Here is a 24,671-nt window from a genome sequence, read left to right as displayed (position 1 = left end):
TCGATACGTTATTGAGTTTCGTAGCCATGCAAAGGTTTGGACGACAGACACCAGGGCTGAACCAATTGGCTATCCTTATGTCTATCATTCTGTCTGTCTGTCATTCTATCTGTTGTTCTGTTTATCTGCTTATCTTTCATTCTGTCTATCTATCATTCTGTATATATCGTTCTATCTATGGATCTGTCTATCATTCTATCTGTATTCAGTCTATCTATCTATCTATCTATTGCTTGTTTGTTCATTCTATCATTTGTTCTACTGTTGTATCTATCTATCGTTTGTTCGATTATTCGTTCTACTGTTGTATTTATCTATCTATTGCTTGTTTGTTCATTCTGTCATTCATTCTACTGTTCTATCTATCTATCTATCTATCTATCTATTGCTTGTTTGTTCATTCTATCATTTGTTCTACTGTTCTATCTATCTATCTATCTATCTATCTATTGCTTGTTTGTTCATTCTGTCATTCATTCTACTGTTCTATCTATCTATCTATCTATCTATCGCTTGTTTGTTCATTCTATCATTTGTTCTACTGTTCTATATCTATCTATCTATCGATTGATCGATTATTCGTTCTACTGTTGTATTTATCTATCTATCGCTTGTTCTTTCATTCTGTCATTCCTACTGTTCTATCTAGTGTTCGTTTGATTATTCGTTCTACTGTTGTATTTATCTATCTATCTATCTATCTATCTATCTATCTATCTATCTATCTATCTATCTATCTATCTATCTATCTATCTATCACTTGTTTGTTCATTCTATCATTCGTTCTACTGTTGTATCTATCTATCTATCTATCTATCTATCTATCTATCTATCTATCTATCTATCTATCTATCTATCACTTGTTTGTTCATTCTATCATTCGTTCTACTGTTGTATTTATCTATCTATCTATCTATCTATCTATCTATCTATCTATCTATCTATCTATCGCTTGTTTGTTCATTCTATCATTCGTTCTACTGTTGTATCTATCTATCTATCTATCTATCTATCTATCTATCTATCTATCTATCTATCACTTGTTTGTTCATTCTATCATTCGTTCTACTGTTGTATTTATCTATCTATCTATCTATCTATCTATCTATCGCTTGTTTGTTCATTCTATCATTCGTTCTACTGTTGTATCTATCTATCGTTTGTTCGATTATTCGTTCTACTGTTGTATTTATCTATCTATTGCTTGTTTGTTCATTCTGTCATTCATTCTACTGTTCTATCTATCTATCTATCTATCTATCTATTGCTTGTTTGTTCATTCTATCATTTGTTCTACTGTTGTATCTATCTATCGTTTGTTCGATTATTCGTTCTACTGTTGTATTTATCTATCTATTGCTTGTTTGTTCATTCTGTCATTCATTCTACTGTTCTATCTATCTATCTATCTATCTATCTATCGCTTGTTTGTTCATTCTATCATTCGTTCTACTGTTGTATCTATCTATCTATCTATCTATCTATCTATCTATCTATCTATCTATCACTTGTTTGTTCATTCTATCATTCGTTCTACTGTTGTATTTATCTATCTATCTATCTATCTATCTATCGCTTGTTTGTTCATTCTATCATTCGTTCTACTGTTGTATCTATCTATCGTTTGTTCGATTATTCGTTCTACTGTTGTATTTATCTATCTATTGCTTGTTTGTTCATTCTGTCATTCGTTCTACTGTTCTATATCTATCTATCTATCGATTGATCGATTATTCGTTCTACTGTTGTATTTATCTATCTATCGCTTGTTCTTTCATTCTGTCATTCCTACTGTTCTATCTAGTGTTCGTTTGATTATTCGTTCTACTGTTGTATTTATCTATCTATCTATCTATCTATCTATCTATCTATCTATCTATCTATCTATCTATCACTTGTTTGTTCATTCTATCATTCGTTCTACTGTTGTATTTATCTATCTATCTATCTATCTATCTATCTATCTATCGCTTGTTTGTTCATTCTATCATTCGTTCTATCATTCGTTCTACTGTTGTATCTATCTATCGTTTGTTCGATTATTCGTTCTACTGTTGTATTTATCTATCTATTGCTTGTTTGTTCATTCTGTCATTCATTCTACTGTTCTATCTATCTATCTATCTATCTATCTCTATCGTTCGTTCGATTATTCGTTCTACTGTTGTATTTATCTATCACTTGTTTGTTCATTTTGTCATTCGTTCTACTGTTCTATCTATCTATCTATCTATCTATCTATCTATCTATCTATCTATCTATCTATCTATCTATCACTTGTTTGTTCATTCTATCATTCGTTCTACTGTTGTATTTATCTATCTATCTATCTATCTATCTATCTATCGCTTGTTTGTTCATTCTATCATTCGTTCTACTGTTGTATCTATCTATCTATCTATCTATCTATCTATCTATCTATCTATCTATCTATCTATCTATGTTTGTTCATTCTATCATTCGTTCTACTGTTGTATTTATCTATCTATCTATCTATCTATCTATCTATCTATCGCTTGTTTGTTCATTCTATCATTCGTTCTACTGTTGTATCTATCTATCGTTTGTTCGATTATTCGTTCTACTGTTGTATTTATCTATCTATTGCTTGTTTGTTCATTCTGTCATTCATTCTACTGTTCTATCTATCTATCTATCTATCTATCTATTGCTTGTTTGTTCATTCTATCATTTGTTCTACTGTTCTATATCTATCTATCTATCGATTGATCGATTATTCGTTCTACTGTTGTATTTATCTATCTATCGCTTGTTCTTTCATTCTGTCATTCCTACTGTTCTATCTAGTGTTCGTTTGATTATTCGTTCTACTGTTGTATTTATCTATCTATCTATCTATCTATCTATCTATCTATCTATCTATCTATCTATCTATCTATCTATCTATCTATCACTTGTTTGTTCATTCTATCATTCGTTCTACTGTTGTATTTATCTATCTATCTATCTATCTATCTATCTATCTATCTATCTTGTTTGTTCATTCTATCATTCGTTCTACTGTTGTATTTATCTATCTATCTATCTATCTATCTATCTATCTATCTATCGCTTGTTTGTTCATTCTATCATTCGTTCTATCATTCGTTCTACTGTTGTATCTATCTATCGTTTGTTCGATTATTCGTTCTACTGTTGTATTTATCTATCTATTGCTTGTTTGTTCATTCTGTCATTCATTCTACTGTTCTATCTATCTATCTATCTATCTATCTCTATCGTTCGTTCGATTATTCGTTCTACTGTTGTATTTATCTATCACTTGTTTGTTCATTTTGTCATTCGTTCTACTGTTCTATCTATCTATCTATCTATCTATCTGTCTATCTGTCGTTCGTTCTACTGTTGTATTTATCTATCTATTGCTTGTTTGTTCATTCTGTCATTCTACCGTTCTATCTATTGTTTTTGTTTGTTCGTTCGTTCGATCATTCGTTCTACTGTTATATTTATCTATCTATCTATTGCTTGTTCTTTCATTCTGTCATTCCTATTGTTCTACCGCTTGTTCATTCATTCTATCATTCGTTCTACTGTTGTATCTATTGCTTGTTTGTTCATTCTGTCATTCGTTCTACTGTTCTATCTATTGTTTGTTCGTTTGTTCGATCATTCGTTCTACTGTTGTATTTATCTATCTATTGTTTGTTCGTTCATTCTATCATTCGTTCTACTGTTCTACCTAGTGTTCGTTTGATTATTCGTTCTACTGTTGTATTTATCTATTGCTCGTTTGTTCATTCTGTCATTTGTTCTACTGTTCTATCATTTGTTCGTTCAATCATTCATTCTACTGATCTATCTATATATCAATCATTCTCATATTGTTCAGTCGCTCTATCTACATCTATATATCATTTAATCATTCGTTCTATCAGTCATTCTTGTATTGTTCAGTCTATCATCTATCATCTATCTATCCATCCATCCATCCATCCATCCATCCATCTATCTATCTATCTATCTATCTATCTATCTATCTATCTATCTATCTATCTATCTATCTATCTATCTATCTATCTATCTATCTATCTATCTATCTATCTATCTATCTATCTATCTATCTATCATTCCTTCTGCTGTTCTATCATTTGTTTGTTTGATCATTCGTTCTACTGTTCTGTCTGTCCATTGTTTGTTCTATCATTCATTCTACTGTGCTATCAGTCATCTATCTATCTATCTATCTATCTATCTATCTATCTATCTATCTATCTATCTATCTATCTATCTATCTATCTATCTATCTATCTATCAGTCATCTATCTATCTATCTATCTATCTATCTATCGTAAGTTCTTTTTAAAATATTCAGACATTTTAAGTTTGTCTTTACAAACTTACTGAAGCAATTACAAAAATTAGTTTTCTTTTAATTCTACTTATAGTCAAATTTGAATTGCAATCCTGATCATGTTGGCTTCCTCAATTCAAATTAATGTTAAATTCAGGAATTTAACTGGAATATAAAAGGTATTCGCGAACCCGTTCTGAATGGAGCACAACCCTTTTCAGCTCTCAAGAGGGCGATAGTTTGCTATAAACATTGACAGTTTAACCGACTACATTTTAATCATTTGAATACAACATTTTAGATTAAAATTGTACAATATTTTGTCTAAATAATACAAACAATAAAATGCTAAACTTTGTTTTGGATTAATTTATTTAAACAAAAAATGATCCAATTAATTTCCATGGCTGGTACCTTCTGGTTTGTTGAATTCTCTGAAGGTGGGAAGCGAGATGGCCGTGTGTGAAGTGGACAGGATAGGGCTGAGGACGCAGGAGATGTCATTGGGCTGGCAGGACTTCACACATCGTATAAAGTCAGCACGATCCACCCTCGGCCTGCTGGAGGAAGACAACACAACCATCTGACCTTTGTCCTGAGTTATATGTCAGTGTCTTCTGGGATCTGCCAGAGGAATACATGTTAATGATGCAGGATTCGGTTTCCCCCTGTCTGCACCGCTCTCAATGACGACATGCTAAAATGCTAAAGCGCTCCAGACACAGTAGGGCCCATTGTGAATGACTCGAGCAAACAGGCCGTGATCTCTGGTGATGACTGGGTAAAATAATCTTCCTTCCCAGTTGAAGCTCTCCAACAAGTGGACGGCTTCCAGCAGAACCCACCACAGAACCAAGCACCCAGCAGGCGGGTGAAACCTTTACTACATAAATATTATTTGCACAAACACACTGGCCATTCTTAATATGAAGCTCATAACACAAACAATCAGGTTTTGGGGGGGGTAAAAATCAGAACAGAAGACGAGGATAGGCCAAAAATCACAACACAGGAGAATTGGTGGTCGAGTTTCCTGTTAGCCACTCATGGTTTTTCAATGCTTTTTCGAAGTTGTGACATTGATATAAAACTTTTTCCCAAAAAAATGTTTGGTTTAGCAGAGCATTCCCACTTCGGTATCCCAAAATCTCATGTGGAATTTAAGGGACGAGGGAGCTTTTAATCCTGAACGTCCTGACAAGATAACTTTGACTGCATTTGGGAAGTTCGCTGGGTAATCAAGCGCAGACTTTGGATCACAAATGAGACCTGGTTAATATCTCAAACGTTTCTCCTTGACAACAACGAGATTAAATTTTTAAATCTCATTGCATTTTTGTTTTTATTCTATATTGGCCAGTATTGAATTCAATCATACATGCTCATTACTGTACTTTTATAATCATGAATTGCTCACTTAAAGTCTATAAATCTATACATGTTTAAAGACATTAATAATTTAAATACAATCTTGAGAAAATCTCAAAATAATTATTAATTTTTCATACTGTACATTCTAATTTTGTGATGTCTAAATTCATTTTTAACATTTTAAACAACTGCAAACATTAAACATTTGTAATTTTTTCATTTATTTAGACAAAATATATGTTTTAATACAAATTTAAAGATTAAAATTTTATAATTTTGTCTAAAGCAGTAAAATTACTATTGTATTTCTAGAACATAAAATTAATTTTAATACAAAATTTGATTAAAATTATATAATATTATTTAAATAAAACAGTAATATTAATTTAAGACTAAATATAAAATTTTATAAATTTTAATACAAAAAAATGTAACATTTTAAACAACTGCAAACATTAAACTTTTGTTATTTTTTCATTTATTTAGACAAAATATATGTTTTAATGCAAATTTAAAGATTAAAATTTTATAATTTTGTCTAAAGCACTAAAATTACTATTGTATTTCTAGAATATAAAATTAATTTTAATACAAAATTTAAGATTAAAATTATATAATATTGTTTAAATAAAACAGTAATATTAATTTAAGACTAAATATAAAATTTTAATAATTTTAATACAAAAAAGTACAAAAAAATATTTTGTCTAAATAAATTAAATATTTTTTTTTTGTATTAAGTTTAGACAAGATATTACAATTTTTTTTTTTTAATTATTATATTATGTCTAAAAAAATAAAAAATGGTTTCCCATTTAAGTTTTATTTAGTTAAAATGTTACCGATTTTTAATATCAGCCATTTATCAGTTATTGGCCATAACATAATTGATATTTTAATATTGGTGCATCTCTTGGCTAGCATTAAAATCAGTATGAAACTGATGTTTTGATTTTCTTCCCTATTGTGATGTACATCTGAGTGAAACGCTTCTCAAACAAGAACAAATGTAGGGCGGGGCTTGATTTTGTCAGTGGGGAATTGATTGGATGGTTGTGGTTTGCTATTGGTGGATCTCATGTGAGTGACAGGTTGCCCCGCCCTCGTCATCAGAGAAGAGATGTCGCTGCAAGAAGGAGGGAAAGTTATTTTGATTAAGGATTATAAGGCACATTAATTTAAAAAAATATAGTGATGTGCACAGATAAATCATTTATAAGTACTGCAATATTCCATAAAAAAAAAAACGAAACAAGAAATGTCCATTTTGATTTCATGGTGACTTTAAAGTGAACAGCTCTAGTGAAGTGTGCTTCATTCTTGCAGACGTGCCGTGAATCGTTCACCCTCCATCTCTGAGCGCTTTGATCGGACGCAGGAGCAGCAGCGAAACCCCAAAGCTCAGATCAGGTTACGGGCATTTTTAATGTCGAGAGGGGAGAAGCCCCTGACAGAGAAGTCAAGCCACCGCTGGGCACGGATCTGTAATTAGCAATTAGCGGGTGGGTCCACGTTTTGCTAAGGCCTGAGCCAAAGCCACAAAATGTTCTCCTGCTTATAATACTCAACTTGTGCACGACATGCAGAGCGAGAAAGATGGAGAAAGAGGGACAAACGGCACAAATAACATCAAAGCTAACATTGTGGCGAACGCCGCAGGGGGGAATCCATCGCGCGGCACTCACGTGAGCAAAAAACGCCAAATCCCCATGTGTGACTTGAGGGGAAAAACATGGCTTTTGGACGGGCCGTGTTTCTGGTCAAGCAATAGTTCTCTTTTTCTCTCTGGTAATTATTATTTATAGTCAGTGTCTTGATAGCGCACCAACACAAACACTGCGGCCCATCATTTCTCGGTGCACGGCGGCGATGTAGCTTCGCCACAAATTGTTCAGACCACTGTCCAAAGCCCAGAATCCCATAATTCACTGTCAGAAAGTGTGTGTGTGTGACGGGAGAGAGAAGAAAACCACCGAAACACCACCTAGCGGTGTGAGGAACCTTTAAAGTGCCCCAATTATGTTATTTTACAGGCTCCTAATGTTGTTTTAGAGTCTTCTACGACAGGTTTACATGCATCCAAGATCAAACACTTTCACTTCTCATAATATACATTGCAGCATGTCTGAAATGGTTCCATAAAGGATTCGGCCTCTTTAAACCCCGCCTTTTCTCTGATTGGTCAGATGGCCCAGTCTGTTGTGATGGGTCGACCGCTTACAGTGCATGTCGGAAACCAAACACCCATTATCATTTCTGAAGTTCAGCTCAGAGGCTTCCTTAGCACACGATACACAGTAATACGAACAGTAATGGCATTGGTTTTTGCTAGAGGGTTGCTAGGGTGTTGCTAGGTGGTCTTATGATGTTCTATGTAGTTGCTATGAAATTGCTAGGGTGTTGTAAATGGTTGCTAGGGTGTTGCTAGATGGTTCTTAGGATGTTCTAGGTAGTTGCAATGAAATTGCTAGGCTGTTGAAGATGGTTGCTAGGGTGTTGCTAGATGGTTCTTAGGATGTTCTAAGTAGTTGTATGAAATTGCTAGGGTGTTGTAGATGGTTGCTACAGTGTTGCTAGATGGTTCTTAGGATGTTCTAGGTAGTTGCAATGAAATTGCTAGGGTGTTGTAGATGGTTGCTAGGGTGTTGCTAGATGGTTCTTAGGATGTTCTATGTAGTTGCAATGAAATTGCTAGGCTGTTGTAAATGGTTGCTGTGGTGTTGCTAGATGGTTCTTAGGATGTTCTATGTAGTTGCAATGAAATTGCTAGGCTGTTGTAAATGGTTGCTGTGGTGTTGCTAGATGGTTCTTAGGATGTTCTATGTAGCTGCTATGAAATTGCTAGGGTGTTGTAAATGGTTGCTAGGGTGTTGCTAGATGGTTCTTAGGATGTTCTAGGTAGTTGCAATGAAATTGCTAGGCTGTTGTAAATGGTTGCTGTGGTGTTGCTAGATGGTTCTTAGGATGTTCTATGTAGCTGCTATGAAATTGCTAGGGTGTTGTAAATGGTTGCTAGGGTGTTGCTAGATGGTTCTTAGGATGTTCTAGGTAGTTGCAATGAAATTGCTAGGGTGTTGTAAATGGTTGCTAGATGGTTCTTAGGATGTTCTAGGTAGTTGCAATGAAATTGCTAGGCTGTTGTAGATGTTTGCTAGGGTGTTGCTAGATGGTTCTTAGGATGTTCTAGGTAGTTGCAATGAAATTGCTAGGCTGTTATAAATGGTTGCTGTGGTGTTGCTAGATGGTTCTTAGGATGTTCTATGTAGCTGCTATGAAATTGCTAGGGTGTTGTAAATGGTTGCTAGGGTGTTGCTAGATGGTTCTTAGGATGTTCTAGGTAGTTGCAATGAAATTGCTAGGGTGTTGTAAATGGTTGCTAGATGGTTCTTAGGATGTTCTAGGTAGTTGCAATGAAATTGCTAGGCTGTTGTAGATGTTTGCTAGGGTGTTGCTAGATGGTTCTTAGGATGTTCTAGGTAGTTGCAATGAAATTGCTAGGCTGTTGTAGATGTTTGCTAGGGTGTTGCTAGATGGTTCTTAGGATGTTCTATGTAGCTGCTATGAAATTGCTAGGGTGTTGTAAATGGTTGCTAGGGTGTTGCTAGATGGTTCTTAGGATGTTCTAGGTAGTTGCAATGAAATTGCTAGGCTGTTGTAGATGTTTGCTAGGGTGTTGCTAGATGGTTCTTAGGATGTTCTAGGTAGTTGCAATGAAATTGCTAGGGTGTTGTAGATGGTTGCTAGGGTGTTGCTAGATGGTTCTTAGGATGTTCTATGTAGCTGCTATGAAATTGCTAGGGTGTTGTAAATGGTTGCTAGGGTGTTGCTAGATGGTTCTTAGGATGTTCTATGTAGCTGCTATGAAATTGCTAGGGTGCTGTAGATGGTTGCTACAGTGTTGCTAGATGGTTCTTAGGATGTTCTATGTAGCTGCTATGAAATTGCTAGGGTGTTGTAAATGGTTGCTAGGGTGTTGCTAGATGGTTCTTAGGATGTTCTAGGTAGTTGCAATGAAATTGCTAGGGTGTTGTAGATGTTTGCTAGGGTGTTGCTAGATGGTTCTTATGATGTTCTAAGTAGTTGTATGAAATTGCTAGGGTGTTGTAGATGGTTGCTACAGTGTTGCTAGATGGTTCTTAGGATGTTCTAGGTAGTTGCAATGAAATTGCTAGGGTGTTGTAGATGGTTGCTAGGGTGTTGCTAGATGGTTCTTAGGATGTTCTAGGTAGTTGCAATGAAATTGCTAGGCTGTAAATGGTTGCTGTGGTGTTACTAGATGGTTCTTAGGATGTTCTATGTAGCTGCTATGAAATTGCTAGGGTGTTGTAGATGGTTGCTACAGTGTTGCTAGATGGTTCTTAGGATGTTCTATGTAGCTGCTATGAAATTGCTAGGGTGTTGTAGATGGTTGCTACAGTGTTGCTAGATGGTTCTTAGGATGTTCTATGTAGCTGCTATGAAATTGCTAGGGTGTTGTAAATGGTTGCTAGGGTGTTGCTAGATGGTTCTTAGGATGTTCTAGGTAGTTGCAATGAAATTGCTAGGGTGTTGTAGATGGTTGCTAGGGTGTTGCTAGATGGTTCTTAGGATGTTCTATATGGTAGCTGCTAATGAAATTGCTAGGGTGTTGTAAATGGTTGCTAGGGTGTTGCTAGATGGTTCTTAGGATGTTCTAGGTAGTTGCAATGAAATTGCTAGGGTGTTGTAGATGTTTGCTAGGGTGTTGCTAGATGGTTCTTATGATGTTCTAAGTAGTTGTATGAAATTGCTAGGGTGTTGTAGATGGTTGCTACAGTGTTGCTAGATGGTTCTTATGATGTTCTAGGTAGTTGCAATGAAATTGCTAGGGTGTTGTAGATGGTTGCTAGGGTGTTGCTAGATGGTTCTTAGGATGTTCTAGGTAGTTGCAATGAAATTGCTAGGCTGTTGTAAATGGTTGCTGTGGTGTTGCTAGGTGGTTCTTAGGATGTTCTATGTAGCTGCTATGAAATTGCTAGGGTGTTGTAAATGGTTGCTAGGGTGTTGCTAGATGGTTCTTAGGATGTTCTAGGTAGTTGCAATGAAATTGCTAGGGTGTTGTAAATGGTTGCTGTGGTGTTGCTAGATGGTTCTTAGGATGTTCTAGGTAGTTGCTATGAAATTGCTAGGCTGTTGTAGATGGTTGCTAGGGTGTTGCTAGATGGTTCTTAGGATGTTCTAGGTAGTTGCAATGAAATTGCTAGGCTGTTGTAAATGGTTGCTGTGGTGTTGCTAGATGGTTCTTAGGATGTTCTAGGTAGTTGCAATGAAATTGCTAGGGTGTTGTAGATGGTTGCTAGGTGTTGCTAGATGGTTCTTAGGATGTTCTAGGTAGTTGCAATGAAATTGCTAGGTTGTTGTAAATGGTTGTTGTGGTGTTGCTAGATGGTTCTTAGGATGTTCTAGGTAGTTGCAATGAAATTGCTAGGGTGTTGTAGATGGTTGCTAGGGTGTTGCTAGATGGTTCTTAGGATGTTCTAGGTAGTTGCAATGAAATTGCTAGGGTGTTGTAGATGGTTGCTAGGGTGTTGCTAGATGGTTCTTAGGATGTTCTAGGTAGTTACAATGAAATTGCTAGGCTGTTGTAGATGGTTGCTGTGGTGTTGCTAGATGGTTCTTATGATGTTCTAGGTAGCTGCAACGAAATTGCTTGGGTGTTGCTAGATGGTTCTTATGATGTTCTAGGTAGCTGCAACGAAATTGCTAGGGTGTTGCTAGATGGTTCTTAGGATGTTCTAGGTAGCTGCAACGAAATTGCTAGGGTGTTGCTAGATGGTTCTTAGGATGTTCTAGGTAGTTGCAATGAAATTGCTAGGCTGTTGAAGATGGTTGCTAGGGTGTTGCTAGATGGTTCTTAGGATGTTCTAGGTAGTTGCAATGAAATTGCTAGGGTGTTATAAATGGTTGCTGTGGTGTTGCTAGATGGTTCTTAGGATGTTCTAGGTAGTTGCAATGAAATTGCTAGGGTGTTGTAGATGGTTGCTAGGGTGTTGCTAGATGGTTCTTAGGATGTTCTAGGTAGTTGCAATGAAATTGCTAGGGTGTTGTAGATGGTTGCTACAGTGTTGCTAGATGGTTCTTAGGATGTTCTAAGTATTTGCTATGAAATTGCTAGGCTGTTGTAGATGGTTGCTAGGGTGTTGCTAGATGGTTCTTAGGATGTTCTAGGTAGTTGCAATGAAATTGCTAGGGTGTTGTAGATGGTTGCTGTGGTGTTGCTAGATGGTTCTTAGGATGTTCTAGGTAGTTGCAATGAAATTGCTAGGGTGTTGTAGATGGTTGCTGTGGTGTTGCTAGATGGTTCTTAGGATGTTCTAGGTAGTTGCAATGAAATTGCTAGGCTGTTGTAGATGTTTGCTAGGGTGTTGCTAGATGGTTCTTAGGATGTTCTAAGTAGTTGCTATGAAATTGCTAGGCTGTTGTAGATGGTTGCTAGGGTGTTGCTAGATGGTTCTTAGGATGTTCTAGGTAGTTGCAATGAAATTGCTAGGCTGTTGTAGATGGTTGCTAGGGTGTTGCTAGATGGTTCTTAGGATGTTCTAGGTAGTTGCAATGAAATTGCTAGGGTGTTGTAGATGGTTGCTGTGGTGTTGCTAGATGGTTCTTAGGATGTTCTAGGTAGTTGCAATGAAATTGCTAGGGTGTTGTAGATGGTTGCTAGGGTGTTGCTAGATGGTTCTTAGGATGTTCTAGGTAGTTGCAATGAAATTGCTAGGCTGTTGTAGATGGTTGCTAGGGTGTTGCTAGATGGTTCTTAGGATGTTCTAGGTAGTTGCAATGAAATTGCTAGGGTGTTGTAGATGGTTGCTGTGGTGTTGCTAGATGGTTCTTAGGATGTTCTAGGTAGTTGCAATGAAATTGCTAGGGTGTTGTAGATGGTTGATAGGGTGTTGCTAGATGGTTCTTAGGATGTTCTACATAGTTATGAAATTGCTAGAATGTAGATGGTTGCTAGGGTGTTGCTAGATGGTTCTTAGGATGTTCTAAGTAGTTGCTATGAAATTGCTAGGGTGTTGTAGATGGTTGCTAGGGTGTTGCTAGATGGTTCTTAGGATGTTCTACATAGTTATGAAATTGCTAGAATGTAGATGTTTGCTAGGGTGTTGCTAGATGGTTCTTAGGATGTTCTACATAGTTATGAAATTGCTAGAATGTAGATGTTTGCTAGGGTGTTGCTAGATGGTTCTTAGGATGTTCTAAGTAGTTGCTATGAAATTGCTAGGGTGTTGTAGATGGTTGCTAGGGTGTTGCTAGATGGTTCTTAGGATGTTCTAGGTAGTTGCAATGAAATTGCTAGGCTGTTGTAGATGGTTGCTAGGGTGTTGCTAGATGGTTCTTAGGATGTTCTAGGTAGTTGCAATGAAATTGCTAGGGTGTTGTAGATGTTTGCTGTGGTGTTGCTAGATGGTTCTTAGGATGTTCTAAGTAGTTGCTATGAAATTGCTAGGGTGTTGTAGATGGTTGATAGGGTGTTGCTAGATGGTTCTTATGATGTTCTAGGTGGTTGCTATGAAATTGCTAGGGTGTTGTAGATGGTTGCTGTGGTGTTGCTAGATGGTTCTTAGGATGTTCTAAGTAGTTGCTATGAAATTGCTAGGGTGTTGTAGATGGTTGATAGGGTGTTGCTAGATGGTTCTTAGGATGTTCTACATAGTTATGAAATTGCTAGAATGTAGATGGTTGCTAGGGTGTTGCTAGATGGTTTTTAGGATGTTCTAGGTAGTTGCTATGAAATTGCTAGATGATTGCTAGGGTGTTGCAAGATGGTTCTTAGGATGTTCTTTGTAGTTGCTATGAAATCGCTAGATGATTGCTGTGATGTTGTAGATGATTGCTATGGTGTTGTAGATGGTTGCTAGGTGTTTCTAGATAGTTCTTAGGATATTCTAGGAAGTTGTTATGAAATTGCTAGGGTGTTCTAGATGGTTGCTAGGGTGTTGCTAGATGGTTCTTAGGATGTTGTAAGTTGTTGCTAAGGAATTGCTATATGTTTGCTAGAGTTTTGTAGATGGTTGCTAGGGTGTTGCTAGATGGTTCCTTGGACATTCTAGGTTTTTGCTAGAGCATTTTAGGTGGTTGTTAAGGTAGTGTCTCCCCCCCCCCCCCCCCCCTCTCTTTTTTTTTTTTTTACATTTTGTTTAATGTTTCCCCAATTATGCTTTTTTATTTCTTTTAAATTTGAGTACAAAGTGATTTTCTGCAAATGAAGTTTTGCAAGTGTATTTTTTTAGTTGATTGGTTTACAGTATCATATTAAAGTTTTATAAATATTTTGAATTAAATTTTATTTTTATATTTTATTAAAATTTTTGTAATATTTTTTCTTTTTTTTTGTCTATAGTTAAAGCTTAATGTTTTTTTTTTAAGTACTTCAGCTTAAAAGAAAAATGAAAAATGTCTCGTTAACTAGCTGAATTTTTGTTTTCATTTTTATTTCAAGTAATGCAAATGTTTATTATTATTATTATTATTTATGGTTTTATTTAACAACATTAACCCTGGTTAGCAGTTAGCATCTTTTAGGTCTCTTCAAAGATCGTTGTCATCAGATCGGTCCGTCTGTTTCTGGGTGTATGTGAGTGGATTAGTGGCTAATGTAGCCTTTAAATAAAGGCTAAAGGGTTCAAATGCCTGGCTAATAATCCAGCTAACCGCTTCAATGATTAATGGATGCTTCTGACTAATTAAATGTTAATAAAATCACGTCAGGGTGGGTAGTGCACATGCCGTGTGGTAATTTTCCAACCGCCGTTCTTCCATTTAATTTCTCCAGTGTATCATAAAAAAAAAACATTTTAAAGCCAAGATAAAATACAAGAATGCTAAAGTAAGTAATATTTTATTAGAAAATAATAGACTCAAATAATAGAATAATAATAAGAAATGATTTTGACTCCAGTTGATTTGCTTTGCCTTACAGCGCCATCTAGTGGCCAGTACATATAGACGTCTGATTCAAGTCTCACATCTGATCACAGTTTGGGTGTTTGAGAGTAGTTTCAGCTACAGTCATAGAGTATATAATGAACAGCAGTTTTGATACATGAAGAACATCACCTCAGGTAATATATTCCCATTAGACACCTGAGGATCTTTGCTTTCAGCAGTTTCTATCGTTACACTAAAGTCCTGCATCTTGAGAATAATGTTGCCTTCAAGTCCCCATAGACTGATCATATTTCATTTCAAAATTAATTTCTACCAGTTTATGTGCATATTTTAATGATTTTTTTTATTTTATTTTATTGTGAATTTCTTTTTGCCACTTTGCATATTTTACTCAAACACATTTTTTTTATTTGTGAATTTACTGCTTTGTGCATATTTTACTGCAAAAACATATTTTTTTAATTATTGTGAATTTTTTTACCACTTTGAGCATATTTTGCTGCATATACATTTTTTTTTTTAATTATTGTGAATTTTTTTACCACTTTATGTGCATATTTTGCTGCAAATACATTTTTTATTTATTGGGATTTTGTACCGCTTTGTGCATATTTTACTGCAAATACATTTTTTAAAAATTGTGATTTTTTTAACACTTTATGTGCATATTTTACTGCAAATACATTTTTTATTTATTGGGATTTTGTACCGCTTTGTGCATATTTTACTGCAAATACATTTTTTTAAAATTGTGATTTTTTTAACACTTTATGTGCATATTTTACTGCAAATACATTTTTTAAAAATTGTGATTTTTTTTTTACCACTTTATGTGCATATTTTACTGCAAATAATTTTTAAAATTATTGTGAATTTTTTTACCACTTTTTGCATATTTTATTGCAAATACATTTTTTTTTTAATTATTGTGAATTTTTTTACCACTTTATGTGCATATTTTGCTGCAAATACATTTTTTATTTATTGGGATTTTGTACCGCTTTGTGCATATTTTACTGCAAATACATTTTTTAAAAATTGTGATTTTTTTAACACTTTGTGCATATTTTACTGCAAATACATTTTTTAAAAATTGTGATTTTTTTTACCACTTTATGTGCATATTTTACTGCAAATAATTCTTAAAATTATTGTGAATTTTTTTTACCACTTTGTGCATATTTTACTGCAAATACATTTTTTAAAAATTGAGATATTTGTAACACTTTATGTGCATATTTTACTGCAAATACATTTTTTATTTATTGGGATTTTGTACCGCTTTGTGCATATTTTACTGCAAATACATTTTTTAAAAATTGTGATTTTTTTAACACTTTGTGCATATTTTACTGCAAATACATTTTTTAAAAATTGTGATTTTTTTTACCACTTTATGTGCATATTTTACTGCAAATAATTCTTAAAATTATTGTGAATTTTTTTACCACTTTGTGCATATTTTATTGCAAATAAATTTTTTTTTTTAATTATTGTGAATTTTTTACCACTTTATGTGCATATTTTGCTGCAAATACATTTTTTTTATTGGGATTTTGTACCGCTTTGTGCATATTTTACTGCAAATAATTTTTTTTAATTATTGTGAATTTGTTTTTACCACTTTGTGCATATTTTACCGCAAATACATTTTTTAAAAATTGTGATTTTTTTACCACTTTATGTGCATATTTTACCGCAAATAAATTTTTTTAATCATTGTGATTTTTATTTTTCCGCTTCATGTGCAAATGCATTTTTAATTTGTGAATATTTATATTTATAGTATTTTTTATTTTCTTCATTTCTTCATATTCAGTGGAAACGTTACATTTAAGAAAGATTTGGAAATGAAATGAGACGGGTGCACTGACATATTAAAAAAAAAAAAATCAAGCTCCACCCTTCATTTGTGCATTTGTTTATTATAATTTTTCTCTTTTTAATTTGAGATTTTTTTTACCACTATATGTGCATATTGTAATGTAATATTCAGTTATTTTATTTATTTATTTCTCTATCACAGAACTCTCCAGTTTATTGTTCTGAGATGTTCTGCAAAGCATGTCTGAGCTAGCAACAGTAACCAAGGGGGCGGAGCTTAGCAAATTATCATTTAGAAACTGGATTTTCGTGTCAGAAGCAAATTAGTATCACATGATCACGTTGTAACTAAACTAGGGAACTCTCCAGAAGGACTTGAAGGCAACATTAGCCGAGACACCAGAGGCACATGGGTGCTAATCAAGCATTAATGATACACAGAAAGCGTCTGGTTTCATTCAGCGATGGCGTTGCTCAGCTCGTCCGGGGTTACAAACAAGCGTATCTTGAACAGGTAAACGCTAAGGTGTCCGAATCGCCTAAGTTTCATCTCCAGAGAGATTTCAAAGTCCTGAGGAAGCGTGATGGGTTTCTGGACCACCAAGACGCCGCCGTGGTCCAAGCGTTTGGCGGCGAAGTAGCCTCCCTGGTTACCGTCCACGATGGCCACCTCGATGTCGTCCCCGAGCACGGAGTTGGAGGGGCCCATGCGGAAGATGTTGGTGGGAATGGGGATTTTGGTGGGGAATGTCAGGTGGTAGTAGGTAATTCTCACAGGCAAGGCCAGGCACTCGCTAGACTGATTACAAGGCAAGCGCTCACAGCGACTGATGGAGAGAGAAACGGGGGAAAGAGAGAAGAGAGAGGGGTTAGGATGGTGCAGTGCACGACATGCGGAAAAGTGTGTGATTTTAGGGGGTGGGGTTTGTTTGAGGGGGAGGAGCATTCACAGTGACATCACAGGCTGACAGCCGGAAGGAAAAATCCCATTTATTTTCTACCTTTAGTCAATTAAAGTAAAGTTTGTAATATTGCGATGCATCAAGTCAGCGTGGTTCAGTTTTATTGAAACATTCTTTTGTGAGAAAATGAATGGGAAACGGAAACTGTTGCAATCTTATCAGCAGGGGGATATTAATGATATTAACGTGTATTAATGAAACTTTGTGCACTATTCATGCTTTGCGTTCATGCACAATGTGACCAGCAGATCTGTTAGAAACCCCAGTTCTCATATTAATACCTTCCTGAAACATTTGAGCTATATGTGAAGTCCTTAAAGATTATATGAACTAATATTTGCGTCATTTTGTATTATTAAATTTTTTTTAAATAATTAAAATATATTAATTTGTTTGTTTATATTTTATATAATTTGTATTATATTTTTTATATTTATATTACTCATTAAATAATATTTTATATAACAACATTATAGGTATTATATTATTTTTATTATTCTTTATAAAAAAATAAATTATTTAAAATTATTATTTAATATGTATTTAATATTTAATTTATATATAAAATAATGTTTTATTTTATGTTGTTTTATTATGTTTGTTTTATTTTGTTTATTTATTTATTTTATATCATATTCAGTGGAAATGTAAATAATTTGTATTATATTTTTTATTTGTTTATACTGAGCGGAAATGTTTATTTTTAATTATATGAATTAAATAATATTTGATGTATTTTTTATATATGATATAATTTTACATTTAAAAAATACATTAGCATAAATATAGTTTACATATTATATTTTATATAATTTAAAACATGTAAAATTATATCATATATATAAAATATTATTCAATGTATTTAATTATCAAAATATTTTTTATTTAATGTTATTATATAATATTATATATATATAAAATTATGTTTTTATTATGTTTATGTTTTATTTTTTAATTATTTTTTTATTCATTTTATATCATATTCAGTGGAAATGTTGCATTTGGACATGACCTTTGAGACAGGTGCACTGACTCTCAGATTTGACAAATATTAAACTTAACAGGAAGTAAATATTTGATTAAATTCCCACAGCCTAAAATCAAGCTCCACCCTGCATTTGTCTAATGTCCTTTTTCTCTTGGAAATGCATCAGATTTTGGATATAAATGAGTTTTTGAACGTAGTTTTTACGCTCACTTTGATGATTTTGTAACGTTTGTCACTTACGTGTCTCCTGAGCGCCTGTAGTTCACTGGACAGTCAAAATTCAGGCATTTATATCCACCCTGAATGTTGAAGCAGCTCTGAGACTCTGTGCAGCTGTGAGTGCCGGTCACACACTCGTCGACATCTGCTCATGGGAAGAAAAAACATCCGCATTTTTGTTGGTCTTCATGATTATCCCTTAATTAAAACGCTTTATTTACAGTGAACTACAATTACAGTTAATAACACTCAATGTGTTTCTGACCCTGGCAGCTGCGTCCGTTGGGAGCGAGTGTGTATCCTGTGGCGGGACAGGTGCAGTGGAAGCTGCCCGGAGTGTTGTGACACCGGTAGGAGCAGATGTGTCCACCAGTGGGCAGCGCGCACTCATCGATGTCTGAGGATCGACACACAGTTACTTCCTCTATTGTACAAATGATGGAGTTCGACAGCAAACTTGAGCCACTCACCTTCACAGGTGATCCCGTCCACGTCACTCAGCTGGTAACCGCGGCGACAGTAACACTGATAGGATCCGTAAACATTGGCGCACTCCTGACTGCAGGGGTTGCTGTCGCATTCGTTGAGGTCTGCGGGTTAGACGAGAGGTCAGTGAATGAAGCCAGAGTGAATATGAGTCGATTATTCGTTACTCCTGTGGGTTCTCCTGTACCGTCACAGTTCCTCCCGTCGTCGGCCAGCTTGAAGCCAGTGGTGCAGCTGCACTTGTAGGACCCCAGGATGTTTTCACACTTGTGTGCACATAGTCGGCCGGGATAGTTCCTGCATTCATTGACGTCTGATGTTCAAGAGAAATGAATATGGCAGACAGATCAGCAATAGGTGCATTAAAATAATTATTTACACACACACATTTTAAATAATTATAAAATAACAATATAATTAAATTATATTTTTAATTATTTAAATTAAATAATATATATTGTATAATTTAAGTAAAAAATAAAATACTTTTTATATATTAGTTTAAATAATTATAAAAAACAATATAATTTTAATTATGTAAATTAAATATACATTTTATAATTTTATATATATATATATATATATATATATATATATAAAATGTTATTTTAAATATTTATATTAAGTATTTAATTATGTAAATTAAATATACATAGTACAATTTAATTAAGAAAATATTTTAAATAATTATAAAAATAACAATTAATATATTATATTTTAAAGTATTTAAATTAAGTAATATATATATATATATATATATATATATATATATATATATATATATATATAAAGTATCTTAATTATAAAAACAATTAAAATATTTAATTATATTTTTAATTTAAATTAAATAGTATATATTGTACCATTACAATTTAATTAAAATATACAATTAAATTATTTTAATTAATTATAAAATAATTAATATATTTAATTATATCTTTAATTATTTAAATTATATATATATATATATATATATATATATATATATATATATATATATATATATATATATAGAATAATTTAATTTAAAAATATATATAAAAATGATTTTAAATAATTATATATATAATTAATTTTAAAAAATAATTATAAAAATAAAATAATATTTGATTATATTTTTAATCAATTATAAAAACAATTAAAATATTTAATTATATTTTTTATTTAAATTAAATAGTATATATTGTACCATTAAAATTTAATTAAAATATACAATTAAATTATTATAAAATAATTAATATATTTAATTATATCTTTAATTATTTAATTTTTATATATATAATTTAATTTAAAAATATATATAATAAAATGATTTTAAATAATTATATATATAATTTAATTTAAAAAAATAATTATAAAAATAAAATAATATTTGATTATATTTTTAATCATTTTATTCAGTTGAAATGTTGCATTTAAAAAGAGCTGGAAATTCATTTTGAGAACCTCAGATATGACAAATTAAGGTTAATGCAAAGTCTGCACATTTTATTTATTGATTCCTCATTGATGTCTGAGGTTCAAGAGAAAGAAATACGGCAGATCAACAGGGGACAAACAGTGAACAAATGTTTTCTGTGCATGTGTTGTTTGGCAAATAAATTCAAATGGTGTGGGTTTGAACCTACAACCTTTCAGTTAGCGGCTCTTGACCACTAACCTTCACAGGTTCTGCTGATGCTGTTGAAGTTGAAGCCGGTCTTGCACTCGCAGCGGTACGAGCCCATCAGATTAATACAGCCGTGACCGTCACAGGAGTTATCAGCTCCCGCACACTCGTCGATATCTGAGACAAGAGGTCAGTCAGAGGTCACTCACACATTCAGCTCTTAAAGGGACAGTCTGATTTTAAGAGTCAGAGAGACTAACCCTGACTAACTTTATAAGTTTAAAACTGTCAAACTTAGCAAAAGTGTAAAACATGGCATTCACAACCCATTTTATTATTTTAATTATATATAAAATATTTATTTAGATGATTTTTATTTATTATATTATTTATTGATTTTGTCTTTTGATTTTGGGGTGAAATAAGAGCTGGATTATTTTATTTTATTATTTTATTTTCTGAGTGATACATTATGGGCTATGTAATATATTTATATATACAATATTTATTTTGATTAATTTAATTATTACATTATTTATTAATTTTTTTCTTTTGATTTTGGGGTAAAATAAGAGCTGGATAATTTTTTTTATTTTTTTTTTATTTTGTGATGCATTTTCTGAGTGATACATTATGTGCTATGTAATATCATTATTTATAAAATATTTATTTTGATTATTTTTATTCATATTATTTATTGATTTTGTCTTTTGATTTTGGGGTGAAATAAGGGCTGTATTATTATTTTTTTATATTATTATTTTTTTTTCTGAGTGATACATTATGTGCTATGTAATAAAATTATATATAAAATATTTATTTTGATTATTTTATTTATTATATATTTATAGTTTTTTCCTTTTATTTTATTTTATATTTTATTTTATTATAATTTATTATTTAATTTAATTTGATTTAATTTAATTTTCACCCAAGATCTGAGGTCTTGGTTTTCAAGGATTTCTTATTTACTCACTTATAAAGTTCACTTATAACATTAGTTATAAATACCTTTAAGACTTCTGTGTATAAATATACTGTATATTAAATGATATTAATTATTAATTAATATAATTATATTAAAATGACATTCGCATTCCTAGATTATTTCTCTAAAATGATGCATTACTGAGTTAAACGTACTTTTTATATATTTTATTACATATAAATATATTACAAAGTTTTTTTATTTATTTTCATTTATTATATTATTATTATTATTATTATTATTATTTTGAAGTCTTGGTTTTCCAGCATTTTTATTTTTTGACCTTTCATTTTCTCTCTGAATACCAATTATAATGCAGTACTTGATTTGATTGGTCATGAATTGATTGCTCATGTTTGTCTGCAGCATAATATGTGTAATTTCGTTTCGTACCCACGCAGCGAGTCCCCTCAGCGTTCAGATGGTATCCACGACCGCAGTTAACAGACTGTCTCTGGCAGGTGTAGGAGCCGACCGTGTTGAAGCACATGTGACCCGGCGGACACGGTCCGGTCTGACTCAGGCACTCGTCTATTTCTGTCACACACAGAGAGGGACGTTATGGAGCAGAATGGGCTGTGATGTTTCGGATCACGTGTGATAGTGACGGTCTTACCGATGCAGCTGCCGAGAGCATCCTGTATGAACCCCGCGCCGCACTGCAGTCTGGGTCGGCAGCGGAAAGACCCGACTGTGTTCTGACACACGAGTCCAGCTGCGCAGTTATGAGTGCCGGTCTCACATTCATCAATGTCTGAAACATCAAACCCCACACTCTAATTAGCATATATGCAAGTGATTACATCTTTATTTATTGAGTGTTATTAAGGAGAATGTGATGTGTAGGTTATAGAAATAAAACAGAAATCGAGATTATGGCTTAGTGCGATAATCAAATTGCAAGAGCTGGGATTTTATTAAATCAATACATGCAGTAAAATAAAAGCAAGTTCTCCGTCGAAATACAATTTTAATATTTGAAAAATAAATTAAGATAAATGTTAGTATTGTAATTTTACATTTGTACTGTGAAGTAAAATGATTATAATATTTTTCTTAATTTTTTTATTTTACAGTGAATTATAATAGTAATCTTTCTTATTTGGTTTAATGCTTTTATTTAGTAGTAATAAAAATGAACAAAAATAATAATAAATAATATTTCATTATCACATTCATATATAATCACAAAATATTTGTATTTGGTAATAATAATGATCATAAAATAATAAGAAAAATAATGATTTTATATATAATCCCAAAATATTTTTATTTGGTAATAATAATGATCATAAAATAAAATTAATAATGATTGTTATTAATATTTTCACAGTTCTTATTTAATACTTTTATTTAGTAATAATAATAATAATAATAATAATGATAAAATAATAATATAAAGATTTTTTTTATAATCACTTTGATAATCACACAATATTGTTATTATAACATTTTTCTTACATTTTTTACAGTTAAATATTACAATAATAATAGTTATTTAATATTTTTTAGTAATAATAATGAACATTAAAAAGAAATGTATTCAAATTACTACATTTATTATTTTAATAACTATTTAAAAATCATTATTTTATAATCATATTGATATATAATCACAAAATATTGTTAAATATTACTAATAATAGTTCTTGTTTAATATTTTTAGTAATAATAATGATCATTAAAAATAATATTTTTATAATTATATTTTTAATTTTAATATTTTATAATATTAAAATGATTAAATTATTAAAATGTATTCAAATTACTACATTTGTTATTTGAATAACTATTTAAAATCATTATTTTATAATCATATTGATATATAATCACAAAATATTGTTAAATATTACTAATAATAGTTCTTGTTTAATATTTTTAGTAATAATAATGATCATTAAAAATATTTTTATAATTATATTTTTAATTTTAATATTTTATAATATTAAAATGATCAAATTATTAAAATGTATTCAAATTACTACATTTGTTATTTGAATAACTATTTAAAATCATTATTTTATAATCATATTGATATATAATCACAAAATATTGTTAAATATTACTAATAATAGTTCTTATTTAATATTTTTAGTAATAATAATGATCATTAAAAATATTTTTATAATTATATTTTTAGTTTTAATATTTTATAATATTAAAATGATCAAATTATTAAAATGTATTCAAATTACTACATTTGTTATTTGAATAACTATTTAAAATCATTATTTTATAATCATATTGATATATAATCACAAAATATTGTTAAATATTACTAATAATAGTTCTTATTTAATATTTTTAGTAATAATAATGATCATTAAAAATATTTTTATAATTATATTTTTAGTTTTAATATTTTATAATATTAAAATGATCAAGTTATTATTAAATGTATTCAAATTACTACATTTGTTATTTGAATAACTATTTAAAATCATTATTTTAATCAATTGATATATATCACAAAATTTGTTAAATATTACTAATAATAGTCTTGTTTAATATATTTTATAATCATATTGATATATAATCACAAAATATTGTTAAATATTACTAATAATAGTTCTTATTTATTTCATATTTTTAGTAATAAAAATGATCATTAAAAATAATAAAATAAGTTATTATTTTATAATCACAAAATATTGTTATAATATCACAAAATTTTTATAATATTTTTTCCTTAATTTATTTTACAATAGTGATATTTCTTATTTGTTTAATACTTTTATTTAGTAATAATAATGAAAATAATAATAATAATTATTATTATTATTTTATAATCATACTGATTAATAGTATAATATTATTTTTGTTAAATTGATTTTTATTTTACAGTGTAATAAGAAATAATTATATAATTATTAGTAGTATTTTATAATCATACAGATATATAATCACAAAAAGTTTTTTAAATCACAAAATCTCAGTTTCCCAAATGGTGCAGCCCTAGGCTATGAGCGAGTGTGTGTCTGACCTTCACACTTGTTGTTGTC

The 24,671-nt window shown here is 31.5% G+C and overlaps 1 protein-coding gene across 4 annotated transcripts in view; it reads right to left on the bottom strand.

The window, feature by feature from the left end:
• fbln1 (fibulin 1) overlaps nucleotides 1–24,671 on the bottom strand; it is a 66,672-nt gene that overhangs the window by 21,288 nt on the left and 20,713 nt on the right. For 2 of the 4 annotated variants that reach the window (XM_048157923.1, XM_048157921.1), the window contains 9 exons: nucleotides 24,653–24,671; nucleotides 22,286–22,423; nucleotides 22,063–22,206; nucleotides 20,733–20,858; nucleotides 19,260–19,385; nucleotides 19,057–19,176; nucleotides 18,852–18,983; nucleotides 18,608–18,731; nucleotides 4,730–4,875 (listed from right to left, as the gene is read on the bottom strand). The exon at nucleotides 24,653–24,671 is cut by the window's right edge and continues 119 nt beyond it. In XM_048157923.1, the coding sequence (XP_048013880.1) occupies nucleotides 4,730–4,875; nucleotides 18,608–18,731; nucleotides 18,852–18,983; nucleotides 19,057–19,176; nucleotides 19,260–19,385; nucleotides 20,733–20,858; nucleotides 22,063–22,206; nucleotides 22,286–22,423; nucleotides 24,653–24,671 (1,075 nt within the window). Of the gene's footprint in view, nucleotides 1–4,729; nucleotides 4,876–15,753; nucleotides 17,245–18,607; nucleotides 18,732–18,851; nucleotides 18,984–19,056; nucleotides 19,177–19,259; nucleotides 19,386–20,732; nucleotides 20,859–22,062; nucleotides 22,207–22,285; nucleotides 22,424–24,652 lie in introns of those variants that run through there. The other 2 variants (XM_048157922.1, XM_048157924.1) reach the window with 2 other exon arrangements.

This window comes from Megalobrama amblycephala, linkage group LG15 (assembly GCF_018812025.1).
Source record: "Megalobrama amblycephala isolate DHTTF-2021 linkage group LG15, ASM1881202v1, whole genome shotgun sequence".
Lineage (NCBI taxonomy): Eukaryota > Metazoa > Chordata > Actinopteri > Cypriniformes > Xenocyprididae > Megalobrama > Megalobrama amblycephala.
The sequence above is the reverse complement of the archived record's forward strand: the minus strand, read 5'-3'. Positions and strand labels throughout refer to the sequence as shown.